At 39.4% G+C, this 15,688-nt stretch overlaps 1 protein-coding gene across 4 annotated transcripts in view; it reads left to right on the forward strand.

Moving 5' to 3' along the window:
• The first annotated feature begins 273 nt into the window (after positions 1 to 273).
• The window catches only part of GRIA4 (glutamate ionotropic receptor AMPA type subunit 4), a 293,893-nt gene continuing 278,478 nt past the window's right edge, over positions 274 to 15,688 (forward strand). For 2 of the 4 annotated variants that reach the window (XM_089775674.1, XM_089775672.1), the window contains exons 1-2: positions 274 to 867; positions 1,966 to 2,124. In XM_089775674.1, coding sequence (XP_089631800.1) covers positions 780 to 867; positions 1,966 to 2,124 — 247 coding nt within the window. In that variant the 5' untranslated portion in view covers positions 274 to 779. The remainder of the gene's footprint in view (positions 868 to 1,965; positions 2,125 to 15,688) is intronic. The other 2 variants (XM_089775671.1, XM_089775673.1) reach the window with 2 other exon arrangements.

Genomic DNA, 15,688 nt, shown 5'->3' on the forward strand with positions numbered 1-15,688 from the left:
CTTCTCTTCCCCTCTGCCCTCCTCTCCTTTTATCCCCCTTTCCCTTTACTTCCCTCTCCAGCAGGATTTGCACACTGGAATTTTTTTTCTTTTGCTGCAGTATCTAAAGTCCCACGTTTGCTGCTGGGGCTGTGTCTGAGAGCCCGACTTGGCTGCAAAGGGAGGGCTCTGTCCTCTTGGGGACAAACTTCATTGCTGCTGCTTTAGCCGGGTGTGTGCAGGCTGGCGGGAAAGAGAAGCCTCATTCCCCTCCCGTCCCCAGCTGCCCTCTGGAGCCCCCTCTCCTGTGGTAGCTGTATTTATCTGTGGCTCCAAAGGCGCTCAGAGAGTGGGGTGCACCGGAGAGAGACCGAGGAAGCCGTGTGTATGTGCATGCGCCTCTCTCTCTCTCTCTGCTGTGTTTATGGGAGGGGGAGTAGGGAGGGGGAGATAGCGCATGTCTCATCTCTCAGTGCAGCCGCTAGACGCGCGCACCACCACCAAACTCTCCACCATCTTTTGCATGTGCAACATTTGCAGCCGGACAGAAACCTCTCCCAGGGCTATGGAGACTGCGGGAAAAATCCGGCTCGGCAGGATGGATTGCTGAAAAACAATTTTGAAAAAAAAAAATCAAAGAAAAAAGGAAGGAGGAGGGGAAAAAACCCTCTTATTTTCCCCCCTCCCCATTTCATTTATTTTGATTCTTAATTTTGTTTGTAGCCACCTCGTCCTCAATGCCTCTCTGAGCAGCACCTAGCGAGAGAGAGAGAAGGAGAGACAGAGAGGCAAAAGAGAAGATGAGGATTATTTGCAGACAGCTTGTCTTGTTGTTTTCTGGCTTTTGGGGACTAGCAATGGGAGCTTTTCCTAGCAGTGTGCAAATAGGTAAGCGCTGCATTGGGCTGGGTGCATGTGGCAAGTGTTACAAGCCTTTCCAAAGTGAGTTACACGCCAGGGGCTGAATGAAGCTGCGAGACTGCTCCCACTATCCCCACCTTAATTCCCCTCTCCGAAAGTGTCTGTGTGTGTGTTAGAGAGAGAGTGTGGATGTGTGTGTACACGGGATGAAGGGGTCTGGAGCAGGGTGGGTTTTCTATGGGAAAATTCATTTCAACTCTTGTGATCTTTGGGAAGGGGGTTGTGCAGTATTAGAATAAGTTGGGAAGATGCCCCCCTCCCCGCTCTTTAATTGCGACCCCTTGTTTCTTCTGCATCCTGCGGGGATGGCGAGTTGTTTGAAAGCCGGTGTTTTCCTGCACTGGCCGGTGCAGCAGCTCATTTGCCGTGGGGAGCGAAGCGGGAGGGGGAGATGCTGCTGGCTTTTCCTTTCCCTAGTTTGAAAGTTTCTGGTTTTGTGCCCCCGTCCCCAGCTCCTGTGTCGTCCTCCCCCTGCCCCGACTCTCCCCTTCCCTTTTCTGGCGGGGCGCAGTTATTTGAATTCCTTCCAGCTCAGCTCCATCACTGCATCATTTCTCGTGCACGCCGAAAGATGCTACTAATAAGCCTGAGCTGCTCCCAGCCCGCACATGGGCTGCAGAGGAGCAAAGTTCATTACCTGCCTGTTCGGTATGGAGCCTCCTTGTTACTAATGGAAGAGGCTTCCCCCTCCTTAAGCTGCTCGCCACTTAAGGCACAGGAGGAGGCTCCGGGGCTGATGTAGCAATGCCTTCAGTAGCCCAGAGATGGAGGCTAAAGAGTTCCAAAGGTCACTGCAATCATGACAGATCTGAGTATTTAAATATGAAAGACTGGGAACCAAGAAAGCAGGAGCAGAGCTTGCATGCAGTTGGGAGGTTCATGTTGCTTTAGGACAATGCTTTAAGGTAATGGTGGTGGTGATTATGAATATGATTAGTTAATGTATCCACAGACATGACAGGACCAGTATTATTCAGTGCCACTAGGAGAGGTACTTGCCTGGTTTAATAGTATAGTGACTGGCTTGTGAATAATTGACTCTTGCTTTCTTTGCTGTTTTTATAGGTGGTCTCTTCATCAGAAACACAGATCAGGAATATACTGCTTTTCGATTAGCAATTTTTCTTCATAACACCAGCCCCAATGCCTCTGAAGCACCTTTTAATTTGGTTCCTCATGTAGACAACATTGAAACAGCTAACAGCTTCGCTGTAACAAATGCCTGTAAGTAAATGTGCCATTGATCTGGCCGAGTTATGAGTAAATTACAGTGAAATTAAGACGAGGACGCACAATTACCTTGTATAAAACAATCTATTTCAAGTCAGCTGCTCTGTAAGAAAAAGCTATAGGAGCAGAATCCTGTTTAGTTTCTAACCTTACCAACATTCAGGCTCCTGCTTTGTGCTGAGTAACTGAATGTGACATTTACTTTAGTGTCATCACTGTAGTTTCTTGCTTTCTGGTTTCTATGGAGATAGATTTTGCAATTGTAAAGAAAAATTGTGAATTATGAAGGTCTGAATGCTGTTGGGCATGGCGTGTCTTGCCTGCTTTTGAAAAGACACCATAATATTTGTGATCACAAGCGCTCTTCTAATGGCTAAGAGGGGACAGTGAAGCAATGGTGTGCGGGATAATATATTTGAGGAGGTTGACGCTGCAGTTCATCTAGTGATGTCACTTGAGCCTGCCCTGCTCTTATATTCTGGGTTGTAAATGTCTCTTATCATCTCCTAATGCATACATCCTGTGGGTATGTCTCCATGCAGCCACACATTGGTGCCAGATCAGTTTAGCATCTGATCTACTTGATTTCACAAGCCACCCCAACTGCAACTATTACTCCCCTCCCCCAGTCTACATACACTTTCTCATTAAAAAGGGGTGCTCTGGACAAATGGGATAATTTTAAAAAATAGAGTATAGCTGAACTTCTACATTTACAGCACTCCTGATTCCTTCAACATTGGGTAAAATGCCTGCTTAATGCTGCTTAATGTCTGAGAGCGGGGAAGCATTTGTGTTTCTGTTCATCTAAATCAGACTTCATAAGAGTATTAATTGTTCATTGTTGGGTGAAATGATTTAGTGGTACAGAGCTATATACCACTAAAATTGCTGCTGCTTCTGTATATGTGTTCAGGATTCAAATTCCATGTTTTTTCTTAGTGCTTTCCCAAGAATGAATTGCCCCAGGAACTAAGAGCACTGAGCAACATTACTTACAGAGGATTTAAAATAGAAGCAGATTGGAGGTTTTCCTGTTCAGCGTGCCTTTAGAATACATAGAATCTTTCTTTAGTTGTGTGGGTTCTCACATCCATCTCTTTCATACTTTTAATAATAATGTGTATTGAGGTTCAGCACATTTCACTTCTTAGAACGTATGGGATGTCTGTTAAATGTATTTATATAATTCTTTTCTACTCCAAGTTTCAAATGACTGTCACTTCATTTAACAGGAAAAGCTTCTATGCTGCCAAAATGGCATCAGTGCATATACAGAAACGATTTATTCTGCTGAGTGTCAATTCTGTACTAAGCAAGGTATTAGCTGTTGTGTTTAATAGTAAAATCAATTCCAAATTAAGGAAAAGAGGAAGGAGTTTTTAAAAAGTGCTTTTAAAAGTATATAGAATGATATTAGATACACACAGGTGTGTTTCTGCGAGAGTATTGCATTGCATATAATCTTCCTTTTACAGGCATTGCTCATTTATTTCATTATTTAGAATTGATACAATGTATATTGAAATATTTTATTTGTTTTTTGTTTTTTGTTTGGTTTTGGCTTAGTTTTTTCTAAACATTTGTACCTTATATTTAATAATTATAACTAAAACCAATTGTCTATGACTCTGACTTCTCTTCAGTCCTTCCAAATGATGTTAATGGCTGTTATTAAACTTTGAGCCTCAAACTATTGCACACAGTATTAGTTAGACCAATACAAGTTTAATAATAACTCTGATTTGCATACATTTAAAATAGTTAAGCATAACTGAACTAATTCTGCATATAAGAGAACAACATTTTAGGTACAAAAAGCATATGCTGTAACTTTCTTGCATTTAAACTGTTCACAGTAGCTCCTTTAACTCTCTTTCCACCATCTTCCCCTTATCTTTAGTTTGCATTATTTTAACTGACAAAAAACTGTTCCTTTATATTTGCTGAATTGCCATCACTTATAGAAAGTAACTCATACCCTGATCAAAATAACAACAAAATGTATAGCAAAGCTAATCTCACAGTTCTAAGCAATTTAGTGATTCATAGATCATAAACATGGACAGTATACAGAAATGAAAAAAAAAACCCAAGTGTATGTATATGTAATTATTCATATGTCTCCATCCATTTGGTAGCCCCAACTCTGCAGGATTTATTGAGGCAAATCTCCCACTTAAATCAATACGTATTTTTATCCAAACATTACTCATTGCATTTACATGTTATAGTTTACAGTTCTCTAGGCTGATAAATCCAATTGTGTTCTTGTATTTATTTTTGTCTACAATATTTGAATACTGAGAATATATTTTTTAAAGTGCCCCTCCCAATAAAGCACAGGCAAAATGACTGATGAATGAATGAACATATCACATGTCCCTTAAGCTAAATATGGGCAGAATCCTGCAAAAATCAATTGTCTGATAGCTGTGGGACACAGTAAGCCATGTGATTGAATTTGTTGGGTTGACAGAGGCTTTGAAAGCACATATATGTGAGATTTTCTAACCTAATTAAAGATAAAAATCTGAATAAAGTGTGTATATATATTTAATACCTCTGAACTACACAAATGTGGAAATAGCTCTTATCATTGTATGGAATTAAATTAGAGCATACATGCCTCAAAATGATACAGTACAATAGCCTTAATGCTACTTTGACTGAAATGAATATTCATGTGAGGTCAAGCGTAAAGATGTAAGACGTGACCAGTTAGCTTTATTTCCATTTCTATTTCACTGCAGTGGTTAGTGGTAAAACTACAGTGTTTGGCCCATTCTGTGTATTAAGGACAATAAACAGATCAGCTTAAAAGGTTTATGGCTTGTATGTTAGTTGAATCATGGCAAATCATGTGAATATTTTTTGTCTTTCCAATAGAATAAAACAGTGGCTGCGTCTTATGTACTGTGATGTTTATCCAGAAATACGTTTTGAATTGAAATCTTTCTCTGTGTTCAATTTTATATACATTGTAATTGTCTGCTTTGGCTTTTAACAGGCCCAGAACCATCGCATTGTTTTCGTATAAATCATGCAGTCTTGAGAAACAGATCATTTTAGTAGAAAGATTTATTGTAGTTCAAATAAAATTGGCCTGATTTCCACCAGTTTGGGTTTACCCTTCCCCTCCATTGGTGCCACTGGTGTCTTATTTAAATCCTATTCATTTCTTTTGTATTACATGCATTATTCAGTCTCTTTTACTGACAGAGGGAATTGAAATTATTGCAAAACATGGATCTTAGAAGATTTTGACTCATCCGAACATAATAAACTAAAGCTGTAACATTTGATTAGAATCATACATTAGGTTTCACATTATATGCAGCCATTTTTGCTCATGATTAAAGGTACAACTTCAATTATGTTTCAAATATAAGAGCTATGCATTTATTTTTGGAGTGGACAGTACATATTTATTGCTTAGCTAAATGTGAAAGGAATGCTTTCATCATATGCTGTCCTTTATATTTCACTAATACATTTCAACACTGCTGTCAACATAAGATGGCCATATTTTAAAGCCATTTGAATACTACAGAGAAACAGTTGAAGTTGTATAATTTCTACAAAGAGCAAATTTCTCACCAGAAGTATCCATGTCTTCTGTTGTGAGCATGGATAGTCTTCAGCTGCCAAGTTAAAACCCCTTAATGAATGGCCAGTCTTGCAATGTTAGTGGAGGACAATGCTGGATCAGAAAAAAAGGAATACTGAAAAAGCATGGTCAACATTTTGCTAAAACTAAAGTATTTCTTGATGGTCTCAGGTCTCCTTCACATGTACTCTTAGCCAGATTACATTAATGATAAATATCATATTTGATAAATTGGCCAGTCCTACCAGACTCCATGTTATTCTACTCTTAACCATGACTTTAATGTCAGACAGACAATATCCAAGAAAAGATATAACTTTATGTTTATTAAGTCTCATCTGGTAAGGAAAAAACAGGAGCTTGTTGTCTGCAAGAAAATGCCATGTATTGGACTAAATTTTCTCTTTCTTCCTCTTTTTAAATTTTTGCCGGTTCTTGTTTTAGAATGTAGTGCTCCTGACTGATGCAAAATTAATGACTCAGGGGATTTGATGCTCTCACTGAAATTAACAGAAGCTCACCATTGAATTCAGAGTGTAGGATTGGGCCCCATACAGAACAGACGGTAAAAGTGCATTTTCCCTCCCTTGCTCACATTGCTATCAAGAGTGCATTGCCCTGACCTTGGAGCAGTTTGGGGGTGGGAGGGTAATGCAGTGTCTATGCCTGTTCCATGACAGGCCTTTCTGCTAACACTTCCAAAGAAATTACCCACTGGATCCAACTGTAATGATAATTTCAAATTGTGAATATCTGTCAATTTGACTTACTTTACATAAGCCACCAAAGAGCCCTTAGGTAGTATCAGCTTTCATATGCCAAGCTGCCTAGCAATGGGATTTTCATTAAATTTGCTTATTAATTCAGTTTAAACAATTGCACCTCATTTCAGCACTAAGAGTGTAACCAGCATTTAATAATCAACTTTTTAAAAAACATAGTGGTGTTCTTTAATTAGGGATCAAAGCTGCATGGGACTGACTGGCAAATTATTTATTTTGCCCTCAAGAGTAGTTCAATGTTCCCAATAGCTAAGATCTGTGGCATAATGAAAATTAGTACAGTACAAGCAAACTTGAACTGCAGGGTAAACATTGTGTCAGATGGACAGAAGACTAACTGGATTTTTGTTGTTAAAATATTGTTTCATAAGGATTAGTTCTATTATAAAATCTAATTTCAATTTTTTTAGTAAATGAACTTTATTGCAAGTTAGACCCTTATTAGTTCAACTAATCTCTTGCATGATTTATCTACCTATCACTTGCTGAATTCAATGAATATGTGTATATATAGCTACTATTGACTTTGAGAGGAGTTAGGTACGCACATGAGGAGAACAAACTCCTCATACAGCAAGTGTCTTAGCTTATATATTTGTTTGCGTGGTCTCTGTGAAACAGTTCTGCAGAAGACTACAAATCCACCTTCAATCGTTCCACTTTTAAAATACGGATTTAGTTTTCAAGGGTACTGTCAAGAAAATAAATGATCTGGCCTTCACTAAAACATAGTCAAATTTCTTCAGTGAGAATTCAAAAAGAAACTCTCCGCTGGCATGAAATAAGGCATTCATCATAGCATTCTTCATCTTATTGGACTGAATATAAGTGTAACCTCAGGAGCATTGTTATAGGATACAAAAATCATTTAATCTTCCTTTTGGAAGATTAGTAGGAAAGATTCAGTTTCTCTATTTCTTCTGTAGATGCCAGTGCAGTACAGCCCCTCTTGCTCAGAATGAAGCCGTCTTTAACAAGAACATTAAACTGAATCACTTCAGCAGTCTCAGGGCACATCTACATTAGGTGCTATAGTTTTCTTCATTGACAGAAGTAGTTTGTCCATCAGTGTAGGTAAATCCACATCCCCAAGCAGCTAGCTTGACAGAAAAACTCTTTCATTGACCTACTTGCATCCGCATCAGGAAGGTAGGCTTAACTATGGTACCCAAGCGTGTTAATTTTTCATGCCCCTGATATATCTATTTAAATCTTAATTTAGGTGTAAACCAGTCAAAATAGCTCGTGCTCTGCCTTTTTGGTCTTGATTGTTTTGAGTTTGTTCCTGAAAGGGGGAAGCAATCTGCTTCCATTTCTGAACAGTTTTTTAGTCATTTTGGGTGAATTGTGCCACTCCCAACTGGAAGCTGGTGATCCTGTCTCAGTTTCCAGAATTTACTTCTGTTTGACGATATGGAAGCCTCGTATTGCACACGAGAATATGTGTGCTGGAAGAGCATAAGCATCTAATTGTAGCATACTTAGCCAATTGCTGAATCACCTTTCTAATCAATGGGAGGCTTTGTATCCACTCTTGTCCCAATGGAGCAGATTTGGTGTGTAGTGTAGCAGGTTTGGCATATGCTCTCTCATAGTTGTTTACACTCTCCTTTCAGAAGCAGCAGCATTTATATTCCCCTGGTATTATTATTTAAAAAGATTAGGCCAAATATCCCTCTCATCTGTGTCTTGTTTCAGCTTGATGTTAATGGGAGTTTTATCATTGATTTCAAGTGATGACATTTCAGGCCTTTATACCAGAGCAAGCCTGATGAAGTCAAAGAGATTGCACCAGTGTATCTAAGAAGCAAATTTGAGCTGTGCTGTAGATTTCCAGTCTTGTGTGCATTGTTGGCTTCGGGCTATCATTTTCATCCTCTCTTAGCACGTATAGTAACTTCTGCTACTTATACAGGCAAAACTGTACATAAGTTATCTACATTAAGGTGTGAAGATAGAGGGATATATTCTTATTTTATTTAATCCTAGTGTAAATCAAGAGTAATTCTGTTAAACTTAGTGGAATTACTCTTGGTATGCTGGTATAACAGACCTGTATCTGGCTCTAAAAGTGCAATGTTTGGTTAATTTTAGATTTTTTTAAAAAGCAGAAAACCCACTAGCCAAAAATGTTCATATCTTTATGTAATCTTATGTTTTAAAATCATTTCAGTGGCCTTTAAAATGGATAATTATTGGTATGGCAAATAAACTATATGGTCTGAGCAGTGGATTCTGTAAAATGTTGCATGCCAGTAGCTTCCATGTTAACCACCTGAGAAACATGCCAGATTTCAAAGAGAGTATGTCTTCTGTTTAGCCATCTAAATAGAGGCCACATTATCCAAAGCACTCAGTACTTTGCAGCTCCTATAGTTCTCAGAGAGCTGCTAGGTGCTGAGTACTTTGGAAAATCTGGTCCTAGATTAAAAGTCTCTCTGTGGGTCCTATATGAAAAGTCTCTCACTATCAAGCATCTTAATAGTGTCACATCCCTGCATGAGCTAGCTTTCTTTCATATTCTCCCTGAACGGAGAGGCTCCTGGGGAAGAAGTTCACTATGTGTGACTTGCTCACATCAGTGCTGATTTTAAAAAAATAGAATACGGAGGAACCAAGGTGTCAACTGAATGTCATCTTTATCTTGGCTATGCAGCACAGAGACTCAACCTCTCTCCCCTCCAACTAGTTACTCTTAGAAGTGCTTATTACGGATAAGTTTTATGGTTAGCAGACCAGGGGCTATATTATGGCATATTTGTGGGCTGCTAATATTGCTATTTCTTGATTAACTATACTAACATTAACAAATTCTAATTCATAGTATTGTCCCTCTTCTTATAGTGCTTATAGTAGCAAAACTCCCCTTGACTTAAATTGGAGTTTTACGTAAGTAAAGATTGCAGAAGTGATCACATTATTATTAAGCAATAATAGAAGTACAATGTAAACAGGTTCTCTGTTTTGATTGTTTACTTCTCTACGCTTCCATATGTGTACTACAGATCATTGTTTTCTTGTGTTCCATAGTTTATTTCATCCCTGAATTCATATGCAATCATTGCTCCTGAAAAATGCAGTCTGGTGCAGAACCTTTCTGTATTCTAAAGTCATCATGAGCGTGACTGCAGATATTTTCTATAAATACAAACAGAGCACAGCAGAAACGAAAGCACTTGAAAAAGAAAACCCATACAAGCTCATTTATTGCATGCTGGAAAGGGGATCTGAATTACATATATCAGCTTTTAGCGCTTCAGAACCATTGCAGACCTTCTCTTGGATAGATTCAGAACTGGCTCTGTGTGCGGTATTCCCACTGATATCAGTGGTTGTACAATAATCTTTCATACTCTTAGAATTTGAGTTTCATTGTAAGTTCAGTTTGTGATGAGCCAATGAATGGCTGTAGAAAAGGTGTTTCAAAGAGGCAGGAGGGATGCTTGGTTAAGTTGTTGAAAAGAATTGTGATGTTGGACAAGACATTTAATATGCCTTTTCTTGAGTTTCCATGTATTTTACATGGAGATAATACTATCTACTTTTGAGGTTTTGGGATAAGAGACAAAGTATATGTTTAGTTAGTTAGTATCATGAGCGACACATTTTGACAATGTTCTTCAGTAGTTTGATACATTATGCTCTGTTTTTTCTTGTCAACCTTTCACTGATATAGAATGAACATTCCATCACACCTCAGAGTGGCATCTGTTTCCTCAGTGGGTGAAATGCTTCATGTAATGCATATCCTGCAGAAAAGGCAGCCATAAATAAAAGGGACTATAAAATGTAAATTATAATTTGTCCCAAACAATTTATTATGCATCTTTAACATTCATAATCAAAAGTGCCAGCATTCATCGTACTACTAGTTAATGTGATGTATGAGTCTGTACTATGCTGAATTCTGGTCTGGGGAACAAAATAGGGCATAACCAAAAATGTTATTTGAACACAGATACAACTGAGGGAAAAGGGTACATAAAAAGCCACAGCATACAAAAAGTATATTCAAAATATACATTGGTCTATTCAACCCTCCTCTAAGTAGCTGATGGGCAATTAGGAGCCAGAACTTGCAGATCCTCCCATAGTTTTTATGAACTTAAGCTTGTCATTAATCATGTCCCCAGACCTCTTCAGATTGGAATGTTTAGGAAACTTTCCCTAAGCAGTGGACTCCTGTTGATCACTATAACTCATTTAAACTCTGAAGTCAATATTTAAGGGGGGAATTTAGGAGCACAAGTCCCAGTGAACGTAAAAGGATTTGTTCTCTTGACTGACTCTGGTGTGTTTCAAAATCATGTTTTTCCCCAAGGCTGTGTCCAGACTCAAGGGTTTTTTCGAAAAAAGTAGCCTTTTTTCGAAAAAACTTCACCAGCGTCTAGACTACAGCCGCGTTCTTTCAAAATTAAATCGAAAGAACGTGGCTTTTCTTTCAATGGCGGAAAGCCTCATTTCACAAGGAAGAACGCCTTTTTTCGAAAGTGCTCTTTCGAAAAAAGGCGTTCTTGAATGCAAACAGGGCTTTTTCGAAAGAGAGCATCCAGACTGCCTGGGTGCTTTCTTTCGAAAAAGCGACTTGCTTTTTTGAAAGTACTGCTTGCAGTCTAGATGCTCTTTTTCGAAAGAGGCTTGCAGTCTAGACATAGCCCAAGTGCCTAAAAAGAAGTCTGTTCCAACACTGCTGCTTTCAGATCAGTGATGCACCTGATTAAAGATGGGTCTGCCTATGTCAGGTCCATGCAGTGGTGTAGAAATCTGTTGTGACCCCAGTTGAGAGATGCTTAGATCGTGATTTCCTCAATTATTTGGCTACTCCCAGTATCCTTGCTGTTCTCTGTCCTGGAAAATTAAAGCAAAAAGGCAAGAACCATCCTTTTAAAAGAAATATATTTATAAGTAAATGTACATGGTGAGAGCTCTTATAGAGAACATGGTAGAGGCAGACCTGGTACAAAGTAAGTATGAAAGATGCAACAATGGCTTCTGGCCATGTTCTTCTATCAAACAATAAAGGACAATAAAACAAATGGTGGGGGGAGATAGTTCCCCCGCCCACTATGTTGTACATACAGGAATATATCAAGGGGGGGGCAAAAAGGGTGCTCGTCCCAGGCCCATCATAATCAGGGGCGCAAAGATGGAATAAGTAAAAATAATAAGCTGCAAAGTAAAGAGCGTGATGCGTGCTAACCTAAGGAGAGGGGGCACATCATTAATATCTAGCTCTGGGCACAAAAATACTTAGTTATGGCACCTGGGAATGTTCTGATGTCATCATCCACATGCCATTTTGATGCCTCATCCACCATCTTTCCCTTTGTGCTGGATATAATGTGCACATATAATAGGAAATCAACTCAAATGTCATTCTGCTAACAATTTTATAGGTCTTATATTTAGAGGATTGTAAATGTCAGGGCAATCTTAATTCAGTTTTTGTGATCCAAATATTCTGGACCCTAAAAGATCTGTAGGTGGTTGGTTGTGTATAGGAATACCTTGTCCAGAATCAATATTGGAGGCCAAGACTTATTCAGCAGCAAGACATTTTTGTTGAGATCTAATACACAAACAATCCAGTTGGCGCAGAGAACTGGATTGTTTTTCTTCCTAAAAGAGGAACATTTCCTAAACTCACAGCACAGGTTTCTGTACTAGGAACCATGGGCACACCATCTGAATGAACGCATGTGAAAGATGTTGATGAATACTCTTGCAAGTAAAACAAACCAATCTACATCACTAGTATTCACGACACCTTTTCTTCACTTTTCAAATGTTATGCACTGGTCAGTGTGTGTTACATATCCCCCGCTCTGCCTGATATGAATGTGTTACAGCTCTCAGCTACTGAGCCTGGGTATTTAACTTTAGATGGTAAAATTTGCACATTTAGTTGTGGAGTCCCTTGTTTATAGCCTGGTGTGTTGGAAGAGATGACTACCTACCTTCAAACATTATGAGGAATGAGATCTAATACACAAGCATATTTGCAGAAAGCACAAACACGAATAACGAACACTAGAAATAACCTCATAGCCATCTTCAAAGTAGAAAGAGGGACTGACTTTCTCTTCCGATATAGCTTAAATCATTAAAGCAGGGAACTGAAACAATCACTAACTTTGACCATTGATCACATGTCACAAATAGCAAATTATCAACTGCAAATACTGGCAGTGTCCAGTTTGTAAACAATCCCAGGCTAAATTATATTTGCATAAATTATTCATTAAATAATTATTATGAACACATATGTAAATAACACGATCTGTTCATGGGTAATTCATGAACCGAATAATAGGCTAAGTTAATGATATAATGTATTTGCAATGAATACTTCACTCAGCTCTGCTAGGAATTCTGCATGGAGATCTGGACTTCAAAGCACATGTGGCAAATACTTATCTTCAGTTCTTTGAAGACTTTGTTACAGTCTGACCTGGGTGGTCATTAGAGTCTAACGACTCTAAGCCCAACCAATAATCTGATCTGCATAGTAGGGACTGTGTACTGCAGGATGCATTGCCAAGTGCTCCATAGAGGCTTCTGGTAAGGCTGGAATTTCTCCTGCCCCTGGAGACTGTATGTTTATCTGTTCCTACTAGAGGACTTCTGTCCCTATAGCATATAAAGCCAGGCAGCAGAAGGGAGGAGGCACAAAGTGGTTGATACAGTCTTTGAGGTGATTTCAGGTAATATGAACATGCTTCTTGCTGCCCCTGCTCTCGAATTTTCAGGCCCAGCAACAAAAAAGGAGGCTCTGAGCAGGGTAAAGTGGGCTTCTGAAATTGGTGTCACATGAGTAGGGAAGGAGTTCCAAGCCTGGGGATGGATTTTGTGGAGGGGAGAGAAGAGGAGTGTTCTGAGTTCTGGGATGTTAGATGGGGGAGAATTCTGACATTTGAAAAAGACTAAGAAGGAAGGGTAGGAGAGGAATAGATCACAAGTCCAAAGAAAGATGTGTGGCCAGATATTTCTGTGCTGGTGGGTGTGCTTGGGGGAGCATCAGTACTGGACATGTGGATAAGCTGGTTGGCAGGGTGAGTGCAGAGGTGGGGATGGAGTGAGGCTGTCAGTTAACAGATGTGTATGTCCAGGGGCGGTAGGATCAGAGGTAAACCTGAGAGGGAGACCTGGGTAATTGGCAAGAATGGTGAAAGGTGACAGAGTAGTAAATAATGTTTTCTCTCACTTTGCACTTTACTGTAAGGCTATGTCTACACTGCTACACTTGTTCAAAATTTGAGCTACACAAATCGCGTATCTTATTTCAAACTTATTTTATAATAGCTTATTTCATAATTTGGCCTTGTCTACACAGCACCAAATTTCAAAATAACCTGTTCCAAAACGTCCCTTTCTCCTCTTGGAATGAGGTTTACAGGGACATCAGAATAGTGAGCCCAAAATAACAGGCTTGATGTGAAGACACGGGGATAGCTCTTTTGGGAAACTCTGGTATCTCAAAATAGCATTGCAGTGTAGATGTAGCCTAAAGGGCCCTAGATTTTAATTCTGAAATGGAGATTGTCTGTGAGAAGGAATAGTACTTCCCAACTTTATTTCCCCACTGACATCCTATGTCCCCCATTACAAAGCTCCCCTGTGGCATTTTTGATCAGAGTATCTGTTTTTCACTTGATTGGTCTGCTGGGCATTATGCATCGTGTGTTAGAGAAAATTTGCAACTGGCAACCTCATCATTTACTTTGGGCCCAGACTGCCAATAGATGCAGCAGAAAAGATTCTTCATGATCTCCACAATAAGTACTGGAGAGACATTGGAAGGTGGCAAAATGGCAGATTCGTAGGGCTGGTCAAGGGAGGAATCCTACTCCTCCCTCTCCCCCAAAAACCCACATCTAAGGACAGACAGTTCTGTTACAATTGCACCATACTGTAAAAACATTTAGCAGAATAATGAGTTTTATTCAGCGGTATATCAGTGGTCCTGTAGAACAGATACATTGAGCCCAGATACCTACCAGCATGATGACTTTTGCCCTTTAATGATTTGGGAGGAAAACAGGGAAAAGGACTTGTTTCCCTGTGTTGCATCACAAAGAACTCATGTCTTTGCAAAAGTTCAGAGAAAATGTGCCTGTTCATGCTTCCTGCCTTCAGAATCTCTGATAGTAATCTAACGTCTCAGCTCCCTCCCATCTCAGCCAGTCTGCCATTGGCTCCTCTTTGGTTACTATTTTAATATTTTTGAAGATGCGCATGGTGGTTATACCACAAAAGACAATCTATACAGGTGGTTTGGATTTCCGTCCTCCATTCTTCTTCTGGGTTCTGACAGACATGGAAGGAGTCCTTCATTCTCATTTCCTGATGGAAGTCCTGAGTGCTCATTATTCTTTCAGTTACTCTTTATGATAGGAATCTTCTGCACTTTAGCACTGCTGGCAAGCAGAGCTTCAGATCTTAATCACACTTCCTTTGCCAGTCTTTTATATACTATGCTAAATGGGAAGCTAGTGGTAAGTCATCTAAGCAATCACAATAATGGAAGAATAATAATTATAATGCTCCATACTCATACTCAGCCTAAGATTAACATGAAAGCAATCATGCATGTGAAGAGATGCAGCTTTTCCCTACATTCTTTAGTCAACAGGCACATCTGATGATGACCATATTGTCTGGCTCTAACTGGGCTTTGGCATTGTCACTTTGGTCCTAGCTGTCAACTTCTTACACTAGTCAACATTTAGAGACACAAATAAGCTCATTAAAGCATGTGGGACTATTCACATGAGGAACTACGTGCCAATATGAGTTTGGGGATAGGAATGTCGCTGCTTGGTTTTTACGCATGGAGAAATATTGAAGTATGTACTACAAGGCCTACCTATCTTCATTACAAAGTTATAGAAGATATATTCTTCACTCGATTGTGGGTATAAAACCCCATTAATGAGAGGTAAGTATGTGCACCAAGTGTTGTAACCTATAGGGTCAGAATGTAGTTTCATTAAGCTATGAATTAAGATGATGTACTTCCTGTTCTTTCCCATTCTTTCTGTGAAAGTATTCTCCAAAAACAGTCACAAGTTATTGACTGTGGTAAAGGAGTGGTTTGTACCTACTTCAATAAGATCCACTGGGCCCTTTCCCTGCCACAACACATTTTCCACAATTAATTAAAGTT

Source organism: Pelodiscus sinensis, chromosome 1 (genome assembly GCF_052426305.1).
Source record: "Pelodiscus sinensis isolate ZL-2025 chromosome 1, ASM5242630v1, whole genome shotgun sequence".
NCBI lineage: Eukaryota > Metazoa > Chordata > Testudines > Trionychidae > Pelodiscus > Pelodiscus sinensis.